Source organism: Vombatus ursinus, unplaced genomic scaffold (genome assembly GCF_900497805.2).
Source record: "Vombatus ursinus unplaced genomic scaffold, bare-nosed wombat genome assembly UNPS02014781.1, whole genome shotgun sequence".
Taxonomy (NCBI): Eukaryota; Metazoa; Chordata; class Mammalia; order Diprotodontia; family Vombatidae; genus Vombatus; species Vombatus ursinus.
The window spans coordinates 48,518,532-48,532,735 of NW_020954559.1; the positions used below are offsets into that span (position 1 = coordinate 48,518,532).

General features: G+C 35.3%; 1 protein-coding gene across 1 annotated transcript in view; it reads right to left on the minus strand.

Annotated features, from left to right (window-relative positions):
• LOC114046301 (sodium/hydrogen exchanger 2) overlaps positions 1-14,204 on the minus strand; it is a 112,927-nt gene that overhangs the window by 40,508 nt on the left and 58,215 nt on the right. The window contains exons 4-5 of the mRNA XM_027866603.1: positions 11,342-11,559; positions 1,462-1,664 (exon numbers count right to left, since the gene is read on the minus strand). Coding sequence (XP_027722404.1) covers positions 1,462-1,664; positions 11,342-11,559 — 421 coding nt within the window. The remainder of the gene's footprint in view (positions 1-1,461; positions 1,665-11,341; positions 11,560-14,204) is intronic.

The window sequence follows — 14,204 nt, forward strand, 5'->3', positions numbered from 1 at the left end:
ATTAGATTAGAAAAGAAAGCCGAAGGGTCAGTTCAACTAATGATCCTAAGGAAGCAGGGATAGACCCCAGTAGAGCAGGAAGATAGGACTGGGCCGGAAGGATCAGAAGAGATGAAATACTGGAGGAATATACCAAAACTGGTGTGAGAGGTCTTCAATGAACAAATAAGAGGAGGGATTGAGTGAGATTGGTGAAGACCCCTCATAAAATCTAAACTTAAATGAGTAAAATAAGGTAAAGACCCCTAATAATAATATATGTGTATCCGGGTCAGGAAGCTTGTAAATAGCCCAGATAAATATATTCAAAAGATAAGTTTAACTACAAATTGTTCCAGGATCTGAAATAAACAAAACAGGATGTACTAAGAGGATACTTGAAGGAGAAGGCAGGTGAAAACTATGTAACGATTCTGTAATTTCCACTGTTGGTGCTGGGGTAGTTTTGTCGTGTTTAGATTGTGCCCTCGAAGTCCAGCCAATGGGATAAGAGGTAGGGGGTTCGGGAGGGGTTGCGGTTAGAACCTATAAAAATGCTTGCTTGGCTGACACCATCTGTGGTCTTGCATCGAACTGCCTTTCACTGCGAGATTGAAATAAAATCCTTTCTACTTTCTACCTGGAGAAGCCTCTGAATTAATTTGGGTAAGGGTCATCGCTGTCCCACACACTCCTGACTTCAGGGCCGGTGTTCTATTCACTGCACCACCTAGCTGCCCCCAGGGTACAGTTTTTGAATAGCCTACTATACCCATCATGTGCAGGAGGGTGAAAAGAAGGAAGGATGTTTAAATAATTGAATTCAGTTTAAGGTGTTTGAATCCCGGTGTTAAAAATGTATTCAGCCATCCCGTTTTCTAGATGAGGGACTTCTAAGCAGCTAGCTTAGGTCAAATAACTTTCTGAAGAGTATATTCAATTAAAACTTAATAAGTTATAGAACCAAAGAAGAAGTAACAACAGCAAGAACAGTCATAGAATGCAAGGTTCCACTCTGTTCCTACCATCATTGAAGTGATTACCTTATCAAGTACACAAATTTGGCCCCTCTAAACCAATGATTAATTCAAAGATGGAAATCCAAATAAGAACTATTACTTTCCCTTGTACCTTTAAGTACTTCACAAAGATTCAACATTTTCTGTCACATTAAAGTCATAGTGAGATTTTTTTTTAATGTGCTGAGAATACAAATACTCATTTCAGCTTCTCATTTCAGCCTCTCAGTTACCCTGACTTCCTTCAAAACTTGGCTCAAATTCCATTTTCTCCAGGAGACCCTTCTCAGTTCTCTTAAATGTAAATGTCTTCCCTTTTAGATTACTTTCTATCTGCTCTGTATATATCTTTTATGTATTTGACCTTCTAGGAAAAGGTTTTACTTAGATGGGCCAAAAGATCTTGTTTCTTCAAAATGGAGTAGGGGAAACAAAATCTTTGAAGTGTAAGCACTGTGCTCACCTGAATGAAGACTGTGAAGAATATGACCACAATGGCAGCTGTAATGAACAGTTTCTTTCTGGGAAATACTGCAGCAGGAAGAAGGAAGACCAAAGCAAAACAGATGGCTCCTCGTAATCCTCCATAGGCAATGATGAACTGATCTTTACAAGTCAGAGGTATTGTCCGGAACCAGTTAATGATCTGAGTCAAAACGAAGACACCTGAGGAAGAAGATAAAATTAAAATTAAGTCACACTGCTTGAAGTCCTGACATGTAACCAGGAAGAATTAGTACGTTTATTTGCTAAAGTGATGATGTCATGCAGTGGCTAGAGTACTGGGTTGGAATCAGGGAGACCCAAATTCAAATTTGGCTTCTGACATTTACTACCTATGTGAACCTAGGCAAATCATTTAACTTCTAAATGCCTCAGGCAACTATCTAGGATTTATTTAAGTCAAACACTGGTAATATCTGCAAAAGTGAAAAATAATAATAATAATTGACATTCACATAGTGCTTTATTGTTTCCAAAGTGCTTTACATATATTATTTTATTTGATCCTCCAAGGACACGGTGAGGTAAGTGATATGCCTATAATTATACCCATTTTACAAATGAGGAATCAGAGGCTGAGGGCAGTTACATGAGTTGCCTGATGTTACACAGCTAGTAAGTATTAGAGTTGGGCTTTGATGGAGGTCCTCCTGACTCCAAATCTAGCATTCTAATCACTGTTCATGCTCTTTTCAAACAATAACAGCTAGAATTTTTGTGGATCTTTAAAGGTTACAAAGTGCTTTGCATAAATTATCTCATTCAATTCTCATAACACTGTGAGGGAAGTGCTACTATTATCTCCATTTGACAGTTGAGGAAACTGGGATTTAGTAAGACTAAGTCACTTGCCCTATGTCACATAGTGTCAGAGATGGGATTTGTACCCATGTCCTTCTGACTCCAAGTCCAGTACTCTTAATTTATAAAATAGATTATTTTTAGTTTCATTTTTTCAATTTATAAACATTTTTCAAATTAATCTCTCCCTCCCACGACCCTCCTCCAACAACCCAGCAATGAACAAGTTTAAAACAGTAACAGCAACAACAAACAAACATGAAAATCAAAGGCCTTGATACATAGATGCATACTTTGGCAAAAAATGTATTTCTCTTTCTTTTTTTTTTTTCAATTCATTACCTATCTGTCAGGATGTGAGTGGTATGTTTCATCTTAATTCTTGACTTGTGGTTTATCTCTGTCTTGAGTTCTAAAGTCCTTTAAAGTTATTTTTCTCTATAATGTTATCATTTTATAAATTATTTTCCTAGTTCTGCTCACTTCACTCTGCATCAGTTCATGGAGTTTACCCTAGTTTCCTCTGAGACTGTCCATTTCATCTTTTCTTTTGACACAATATTATTCCACACCACTTTTTGTTTAGCACAGAAGTTCCTAAACTTATTTGGCCTACTGCCCCCTTTCAAAAAAAATTATTCAGTATCCCCCTAGAAATTTACTTTCTTTAACCCTTTAGCGGTTTAGACATTCCCCATTATCACAGTGGCAGGTAGGTGGTTCAGTGAATAAAATGCTGAGCTTGGAGGCAAGAAAACTCATCTTCCTGAGTTCAAATCTGTCTTCAGACAGATGTGACCCTGGGCAAGTCACTTAACCCTGTCTGCCTCAATTTCCTCATCTATAAAATGAGCCAGAGAAGGAAATGACAAACCACTCCAACATCTTTGCCAAGAAAATGGCAAATGGAGCGGTGAGGAGTTGGACACAACTGAAAGGAATGAACAACAATTGTCACGGTAGACAGAGTGCTAGGCCTGGAGTCAGAAAGACTCTGAATTCAAATCCTTCTCAGAAACTCACTAGCTATGTGGTCCCAGATATCACTAAGATAACAACCCTAACTGAATCCAGTACCCCATAACTCTACCTCCAGAGAGAAGACAAAGGAAGAGTCACTTAATGAGAAGAGAACTGCCAGGGCTGCCTACATACCATACAGTTAGTATTTTTGAGAGTAAGTCAGTTTATGGTAGAGCAAGCCAAAGGGTCAGTTCTCCTGAGATAATAACTGCCAGTGAAGGAAAACTCTTGATAGTTATTTATAATGTTACACCTACAACTACATTGTCCCAGCTAACTGGTAGTGTTCTATGGTATCTGGTCAGAACCATGTACTGGCATGAGTCCTCCAAATGCCATTCCTGCAACATAGGTAGTGAACAACTAACAAAAATAACAATGAGAATAAAGCCACGAGATTTTCCTTTAACAGATCTCTTAGTTAAAAATTTTTATCTCATAGAGAAGACACATTTTCATTTTAGTAAGGATAATCACAAAATCAATCAAAATACAATTGTAGCAATCTCTCCTCTTAGTTTTCATTTCAAATGGAGTAATATAAAATACAAATTCCTACACTATTTAGCGAAGATCCATAATGTAAAAGGTCAAAAATCTAATTGTGTACAAAACCACAAAATATTTAGAAATTAACCTACCTAGAAATACACAGGAAATTACAATGACTAATAATCACTGCAATAAAGGAAGACATGAATAATTGGAAGAACATTTCTTGATCATGGATGTTGTTGTTATTCAATTGTTTCAGTCACGTCCAACTCTTTGTGACTGACTCCTTTTAGTTTTCTTGGCAAAGATACTGGAGTGATTTGCCATTTCCTTCTCCAGCTCATTTTACAGATGAGGAAACTGAAGCAAACAAGGTGAGTGACTTGTTCAGGTTCAGATTTGAATTCAAATTTTCCTGACTCCAGCCCTGGCTCTTGATTCACTGTTCCATCTAGCAGCTCAACATCACGGTAAGCCAAATTAATATGATGAAAATGGCAAAATTTTCTATACTGATTTATATAATTGTTGGAAATCCAATCAAAATACTAAGAAATTTATTTATAGAAATGGATAAAAACATAATAAAATTTGTATTAATCATAAGATCATAGATTTAAAACCCAGTTTTTACAGATGAGAAAACAAACAGGCAAAAATATCAAAGGGTGAACTAAACAACAAAATAATCATTGAAGATAGCCTTGCTCTCTCAGACTTTAAAACATTTTAGAATAAAACACCAAACCTATCTGGTAGTGGGCAAAGGATAAAGAAACAAGTCAATGCAATTTAATAGATACACTAGTATGTTTAATAAACTTATAGAAAAAAAGTGGAAAAGGACAAATTATTTAACAAATACTCTTGGGAAACTAGTGGTCAATTTAGCAGAAAATGTATTTAGCTTCAGTTCTCATATCTTCTACCTCAGTGAATTTCTACTGGATGTTTCTCTGGCACCTCTACTAAAACCTTAAAATCCTTTGTGGAAGGGACAATTTTGTTTTGTCTTTCTACCCCTAGCACTCAGAACCAGTGTTGGCACAAGGCAGTTATTTAAAAAGTGTTTATTAAATTAAATTGAACATAAAAGAAATATAAAAATAGAGAAGAAAATGGGATACTTTAAATTGGGGAGGAGAGGTAACTGAACTATTAGAAACAGAAGAGATGTATTTAAATATTTTTTTTAATTTCTCTACAACAAAAAACTAATTAATATTAAAGATGAATTTTGATTCATATATAAATATAAATATGGCTCACTGAAATTTTATAAAGAAGACTCTAAGTGCATGATGGATAAATAGCCAAAGTACATGAAAATCAGTTCTCAAAAAAGGTAACACAAATTGTTGATATTCACTTTAAAATATGCTAAATCTCAATCTCAAAAAATAGTAAGAGAGAAATTAAAACAGTATGGGATAGTGGATAATTTTGAACAATGTAATAACCATATACCCATAAAATTGGCAAAATATATCTTAAAAAATAAAACAATTTTAGTGGCATTGTGGTAAAAGAAGCTTATTATTCACTGATGATGGAATCACAAACTTGCAGAATAGTTTCTGAGATGATTTTTTTAATGTACACTAAAAAGTACATGAATAATCACACTTTCGCCCCAATAATTCCATTTTTGTGATAATCTCCTGAGTGTTAGAAAAATGAACATGAAGGTATATTTGTTCCAACATTTTCATAGCAACATTATTTGTATTTAAAAAAAGGAAGGTGTTTAAATGGCAATCCAAGAATAAATTAAATATATTATAGTACAAATGTACTGGACTACTATGTTTGAAGTATTATGAATGTAAAAACATATGGAAAGATCTTTAAGAAATAATGCGAAATCATAAAAACAAAACACAGAAAAGGGAATTTACACTCTTGCCATATAAGAAGAAAAGTGAATGGGAATGAATGGATAAAACTATTGAAATAAAGGGGCATTTACTGAAAAATTATAATATTTCTGTATCGAAATGAATTAATTTGAATATAGTCAAAAAGAATATTTAGTTAGTCATATGTTTACTATATAGTTGAAATAATTCTTTTAGAAATGCCTCCACCTGACACTGGTTGCTTGAATGGAGACAGACCACTCAGTTCCCATATGCTTACTTCAGCAAAACTATGAACCAAATAGTAATTTAAAAATCCAATGAAAAACTAAAGTAAGTTGTTTCTTCCACCCCAGAACTGCATAAGAGATTAGTCAGAAGCCTGAGGGCAATAGGAAAGGAAGTCTACAAGCAAAGTTAGTGCCAATGCTGGGTAGCATACCAGCTTGACTAGAGAAGGGCTATGTAGTGTCCAAAGCACTATACGCAGTAGCACCAAGAGCAGAGAGTTCCAGTGAGAATGTTCCAGTATGGTCAGATAGCCCCAGGGTGGGAAGCTTGGAAGCTTTATGCAGCCACAATGGGCAGTGCCACTGTTCATGGCAGTGTACCCCAGACCCAAGGACTCTGAGGTTCCTAAAACTCTATCCTTAGATGCCCGAGAAGGATTTAATGATCCAGCCGCTGAACCTCAAAGCTCTAGCAGGGCTTAATCTTGGAAGGTAGAGGTCATTATAGGAACCCAGGAGATCTAGGGTGGGCCAAAGACAGTCAACCATCATAACAAAAAGTGAAGTCAGGGACAGAGTTAGGCTCAGGCATGAAGCTCCAATTCAGCAACTAAAGCAGGATAGATGAATAAATCAAAGAAAACACTGACTGGTATAAAAAAACTATTACAAACCTAGAAATATCCCCTCCAAATTCCCCATAAGAAGACAGTGACTTCATAACAACTGGAAGAAAAACCACAAAGGAAAAAATGGATTTTCCACAAAGATTACATAAATACATAGAAGAAATGAAGCAAGAGATTAAAAAATAAAATCTTTGGAAGAAAGAATTGGAAAGAGAATATATAATATAAAAGATAAAGTTATAAACCTTATCCAAAAATGGAATCCCTGAAAACTAGAATAGAATAGAAATGAATGACTAGTAGATATGACAGCAAGAAATATTAGAACAAAATCAAAAGAACAAAAAAATAGTAGAAAAATGTAAGATCTGATATCAACAACAATAACTCATGACCTGGAAAACAAGTCAAGGAGAGATCATTTAAAAATCACTTGATACCCCAAAAATAATGATTAAAAAATCCTGAATACAATATTTCAAGAAATCATAAATGAAAACTTCCTAGATCTTTTTAGAATCGAGAGCAAAGTACAAAGAGAAAGAATTTACAATCACCTCCTAAAAGGAATCCCAAAAGGAAAAATTCAGGAATGTCATAGCCAAAACCAAAGTTCCCATGTTAAGAAAGTAGAAGTTCAAATACCAAGGAGTTACAGTCAAGATCTGGCAGCTTCTACCACAAATAAGAAGAGATCTTGGGATGTAATATTCTAAAAAGCAAAAAAAAATAGAGACTTACAACCGAGAATAATTCATCCTGAGGAGGGGAATATCATTCTATTGGGGAACAAATGGACCTTTGGTGAAATAGACTTAAGCATTTCTGATGAAAAGTACAGAGCTGAGTAGAAACTTTTAAAACAGAAACAGAAGAGTTAAGAAAAACCCAGAAAGGTATACTTTTTTGAGCAAGCGCAATGATGATTGTGTTATGCTTCTAATTTTTTACAGTATGATCTTTGGGTAACCTATCCATTTTGAATTTTTGAATTTATTCTATTAAATAGTATCTGATGTTGATGATCTAGTGTTAATATTCTAACACAGAGAGAAGTGTTCCTTCAGAATCATAATGTCTTCAAAGGATATTGAGGGACTTAAAGAAAATCAGTGGCTCTGTTTAGGCTTAGATTGGTTCTGTTCTGAGGGTCTGAAAAGAAGAAAAAGAAGGGAGGGTAAAAATAATACACTACTGTAAAATCAAGGAACAAGGGAGTATAACTTGCTTTTTTTCCTAATCAGGTATGTAAGAATAAGAGTATACAACACAGAGGAAAGGATTGGAGGTGGTTATCAGATGATCCTCAGTTTTATCTAAATACACACACACACACACACACACACACACACACACAGGCACATGCATACACATGGAGTTATGTATAGGAATATATCAAGCTCAACAAGAAAAACATTGAGGATGGGGACAAGTGTTAATAGGGAATATAATACTAAGGAAGTAGTAATCACGAGCAAAACAAGCTTGATCCTAAAGACAGAATTAAAAATGGAAAAAACAAAAGCAAAGAACTAGGATCTAGGGAGTGCCTTATATTGCCTCTTAGACAATTGTAGAATGACTGAATAAATTGTGGCATATCAATGCAATAAAATATTATTACTGTGTAAAAAATGATCAAAGATGGCTGTAGAGAATCCTGGGGCATATGAACTAATGCATAGCAGAATGAACAAAACCAGGAAAACAATTTATACAAAGACAACAATATTATAATATAACACAATTTCAAAAGACTTAAGAATGCTGATCAATGAACAGACAGAAAGAAAGAAACCAGACCCCAAGCCCTAGGCATAAGCAGAATATTCAACTTGCAAGGATCCCAAACACCAGAAACTTAAGAAAGTTAAGTTAAGTATAATACTATGGACATTAAGTTACTGTCTAAAAGCTATATCAAACAAACTACCAAAGGGATACTTTATAGAGCTATACAAAATAATAACAAAATTCATTGGTGGAACAAAATACCTAGAATATTATGGAAAATGATGAAAAAGGCAGGAAATAGTTTGACCTTAAACTATATTATAAAGCAAGAACCATCAAAATAATTTATACCAGTTAAAAATAGAAAAGTAGTTCACTAGAACAGATTATACACAAAAAACATCAGAAATAACTGAAATTAACCCAGTTTTCAATAAACTCAAAAGCAAAAATTACCTGGGAAAGCACACCCTATTTGACAATAATAAATAGGAAATCTGGAAAGTATTCTGACAGAAATTAAGTTTAGACCAACATCAGATACTATTTAATAGAATAAATTCCAAATGGATAGGTTACCCAAATATTAAAGATCATACCATAAAAAATTAGAAGCATGACACATCATATACTCTTCATAGTTATACGTAGGGACTGAATTGTTAATGAAACAAATGATAAGGATTATTAAAAATGACAAAATAAAGGATTTGCGTTATATTAAATTGATTTTTATGAACAAAATTAATGCAAGGAGGATAAGAAGAAGTGGTCTACTAAAAAAATCTTTGCATCTAATATTTATCTCTGATAAGGGTCTCCTGTTCACAATTTACAGGCAACTAATAGGGACGTATAAGACCAAAAACCATTCCTCAATATATAGGTGGCTTAAAGGATATGAATGAATAAATGAATTAGTCAATAAAATAAAAAGAGCATTTTACATTATGAAGTGCAAAGCACTGTGTTAACCACTATAGATGCAAATAGAAAAAAAAAAGACAGATCATGCTTTCAAGGAGCTCCAATTCTAATGAAACCAAAAGCACATAACCCTCTTACTGCTGACAAAGGTGGTACCAGCACCAATGACCTTGTTGTGACTATTCTTGCCTGTTCACACTTACTAGCTGTGTGACTTTGGGTAAGTCCATTAACTTCTATTTGCATTAATAGACTAGAAAAGGAAATGGCAAATCACAAGAAAACCCCATGGACTGTAAGGTCTAGAGTCAGACATGACTGAACAATTGAACAACAAAGTAAAGGAAAATCAGAAACAGAACTACATTGTGTGATCTCAAAAGGATCAGAAACTAGAGTCCACAACAAAGTTCACTAGCAGCTAAGCTAAGTGAAGCTCCACACAGCCCTGAGGACTGATCTGCTTGACCCAGCCCAGTAGCAGACTGACACATAGTTATGTCCTGCTGCAGTCACAGGCCAACTTACACACTTTCTGTGCTGCTTTAGAAAATGAATGTGTCAGGGATGAATGCTTTGTGGCATATGCTTTCAGTTTCAGCCCATTCTTTCAGGGCAAAATATACCCTCCCCAAACTCATTTTGGAGAGGAGATGTGTTTTTTGTACTTCAAGTCTTGCTAGATCTTCTCAGTAAATTTCTGTTGTTCAGTTGTTTCAGTTGTGTCTGACTCTTTATGACCCCATTTGGGGTTTTCTTGGCAAAGATACTGGAGTGGTTTGCCATTTCCTTCTCCAGCTCATTTTACAGATGAGGAAACTGAGTAAAACAGTATGAAGTGACTTGCCCAGGGTCACACAGCTAGTAAGTGTTTGATGCCAAATTTAAGCTCAGGAAAATGAATGTTCCTGATTTGAAGCATTCTATCCACTGTGCCACCTGGCTGCCCTGCAATAAATATTATTTCAGTAAATGTTCCTTTGTAAAAGCTAATCAATATTAACTGGTTAAATGATAGTAGAGCACTAATCTCTGGGTCAATCAACAAATACAGTGCATCCCCATCACATTAACCATACTTTGTGAAGATCAAGGACCTAAATTTATAGAGTTTAATTCTTCAGTACTTCAAAGATCTTTGATTTCATTGTTGTGGTGCTTCTTATACCAATTAAGTTAAGCAACCCCTGGACAGAAAATGATTCAAGAAGGAGTGGAGTGGAGAGCATAAGGTGTTAGGAATCAGAAGGCCTGAATTCAAATCCTACATCTAATGCTTCCTTGTCTATGTGACTTCAGGCAACTCATAACTTCCCTGGGCCTCAGTTTCCTTCTCTGTACAATGTGGGGGACTTGGACTAGATGACCTTTGAGACACCTTCCAGTTCTAGATCTATGAGCCTCTAAACCTTAGTTAGCAGCTACTACTATCAATTGCTGAAGTCAAAATAAGTCTGTCAACTAGTGATTGCCTTCCGTTGAGGAGCCTCTTTGCAGGATGAAACCCTTAAGATAACAGACATATCAGTTATCCCTGAGATCATATTCAGTTGCTCTACACCTTGAGGAATCTTTGCCGAACTTTAACTCTACTGGAATATTCTTTAAGAAGCCAGCAGCTCCTCCAGTCCATGATGAGATATTGGATTTAAGAATTTGGCAGAGGCTTTAAGAGTTCATTAATAAATTAATTTGTTGTTGTTGTTCAGTCGTTTTCAGTGGCATCCAATTCTTCCTGACTCCAACTTGGGGGTTTTCTTGGTAAACATACTAGAGTGGTTCACCATTTCCTTCGCCAGCTCATTTTATAATCCAGGAAACTGAGGCAAACAGGGTTAAGTACTTGCCCAGAGTCACACAGTTAGGAAGTATCTGAGGCTGAATTTGAACTCAGGAAGATGAGTCTTCCTGACTCCAGGCCCAGCACTCTATCCACTGTGCCACCTAGCTGCCCCAGTAAATTAATAGGACATTTCAATTTCTTTTAAGCTAGGATTCATGAAGATATCACTTTCCTACTCTCATTTTTTCAGTCACTAAATATTGTTCAAATTTCCTTTTCTACAATGAAAATTTAAAAAAAAAATTTTTTCCTGGTATACGATTCAGTAGCATCATCTAGACTATGAAGAACTCATTACCTAGGGCACGCCAGATCAGGCAGAAGGTCAGAGTGAAGCAAACAAAGGCCCAGTTCCACTCATGGTTTTTTCCAACTGTCGACATTCCCATGAAGATAAATATCAAGGTCTCACTGACACTGCTCAGCATCTTCATGAAATACTTGATGGTTGTATAGGATTTTTGAGATACATTTTCTTCCACGTATTTATTCATGGTCATAGCACAAGCTGTGATCCTGAAAGAGGAAATGAACCTTAAGTTTGAAAACAGTAATAGTAATGAAAATAATAATAGCCAAGAAGTCATCCAACCATTTATTTCTGATTAGCATGTCCACATTCAAAATACCAAGAAATGAATCACTCAAGCATTTATTAAAAGTATATCCAGTTCTACCTTTCTACCATCAATGCCTAACAGGCTATCTCGGTGATATAACAAATAAATTTTAGATGGGCTTTCTTCACAATAAGATTTTCTATGCTATACTATGAAAAATGTTTGTTCTGGATTCACATTCTGAATGTAGCAAACAGAGTTCCCTAATCCCATATTCAAATCTCCTTGTATTTAAGTAGCACATTTATATTTTTCATAAGAATTATCACCCCTTCCTGTGTAGTACTTTGATTTTAAAACTACAAGAGCAATATGTTAAAAATGAGCTTACCTCATCAACCAAGCAAGTAACCAAGTACGCATTTATTAAAAACTTATGTGCCACACATTGAGTTAGGAATTAATGATACAAAAAAAAAGGCAACAGTCCCTGATCTCAATATGCTTTCATTCTAAGTCAGCCTATGAATTTGTAGAATGAGATGACCACACTACAGTCTTCCAAAAGAGCATAATTTGATATACAATCCATCTTAGATCATGTTCAAAAGAGATAAGTTACTAAGTTAAGAAAATAACCCATTATTAATTTCATTATAGGGTATTACAGTGAGGTTCCAATGTATTTTACTCATTCTATTAACCACACAGAAGTGAATGATTCATAGGTAAGCAAAGTAACAATAAGACATTCTGTAAATGATAATGTGTTCCTGCTTATTTTCAAGATTAAGATAGCCTATATTCTTTCCATATTCCCCGCTGACTTCCTGACCTAATCTCTAAGTGATGTCCAGGTGATTTGACTTCTACTAAGCATTTTTTCCCCTGGATTCCAGAAATGCCCATCCTAGGCATAAGAAAACATTTATACATTAAATGTGTAAAATATTTTATAACCTTTCAACTAAGGACCTATTAGGTTAAAGCCACAAATTCTTATGGGTTTTTTTTTTTCATTCTGCCTAGAAAGTGGTGTTTTTTAATGTAGCAAATGTATACATATTGTTTTTATTCTCCATATAAAGGCACTTAGTCTAACAAATAGTCATCAACCCATTCATCCACAATGAGCAATTACTCCTATCCAGAAAGAACTACAGTAATGAATACAAAGTTCATGTGTTTTGCTTGATATCACGAGTTGACTAAATTCAGTGAAGAGTAATTTGGTGTAGCAAGAAGAGCACTGGATTGGGATTTTAAGAGCGAAAGGCTCATGTTCAAGTTCTATAACCTTGGGCAGGTAATTTTACCTCCCTCACCCTCACTGAGCCTTAGTTATCTCATCTATAAGAGAAGAGGCCAGTCTGGATGGTCTTTTTTTCAACTCTAATGTTCCACATTTTTAACACCAATGGGTAAAAGCACTGTCCTGGATGTTGCAGAGAATGCAATGGTGAAACAGAAAACAGACAAGAAGTAGACAAAATAAAACAGTATCAATGGAAACAACAGCCACTATACAATCATATTTAAATGCTGTGAAATTATAATGACTGAGCTTAGTCCTAAGGAAGAAACAACATAGAAGGCACTACCCTTACCCTTCTTTTTAATGATGGAGGACTGTGGGTATGTAACAATGAATATAATGTTAGGCTTTTTCAAATTGTTGGTTAGTTTTGCTGAAAAACTTTCCCCCTCTCCTTTTTTATTCTTTGTTTTAAGAAATGGCGCACTGGGAAAGGGAAAGAAAAAAGGAAGGTTGTACTGGGAAATGTGGATGATGAAAAACACAAGATATCAATTAAAACTTAAAAAGAGATGGGAATGGAAAAGAGATAAGGGAATGGATTAAAAGACTTGGAAACATATCAATAGTCATTAACAATGTTCAAAGTAGCACCAACAAATATGACAAATTTTTTAGCAACCACGCTATAGTAATAATAGCAGCTTACCCTTACATGGCTGGTAAGGTTTCAATGTAAAAGGTAGCTGCTCCTGGTGTTACTTTCCCCATTTTATAGAAAATAAAACTATAACTCAAAATGATAAAGAGATAAGCTTAGGATTATAAAAAGAGCTGAGATAGGCCAATAATAATATTGTCAACTTAGCCAGAAATGCAAATTCTGGCTTAAAAAAACTTAATGAAGGTAAGAGAGACTGCTGCAACAGACTGGATTAGGAAATCCCCAATATCTACCCATGGACAAAAAGGGGATAGCAAAAGAAAAGAGAAAACTCCTTCCACCTCTTCATCAAAACCAGGCCAACGAAGAGCTTCTTCATTCAAAGTCCTCAATATAAGCAAAGATTTTGCCCCTCTCCCATCACTCCTTCCAGAACTTCCATTTTGGAAGGGCACCCAGGCCAACCAGGGCTTATTGCTCTCCACACTGCATTCCCTACCTCCTCCACCAAGTGGTTGCCCCATGTGGATTTGATTTAAAAAACAGATAAGATTGACGAGAATCAATGTTAATGTTCTCAATATACAGATGCAGAAACTAAGACATAGTTCCTGTAATTGTTAGTACTTTCAACCTCCATTAAAAAAAATATCTATGGAATAGTCACCATGGAACAACATGG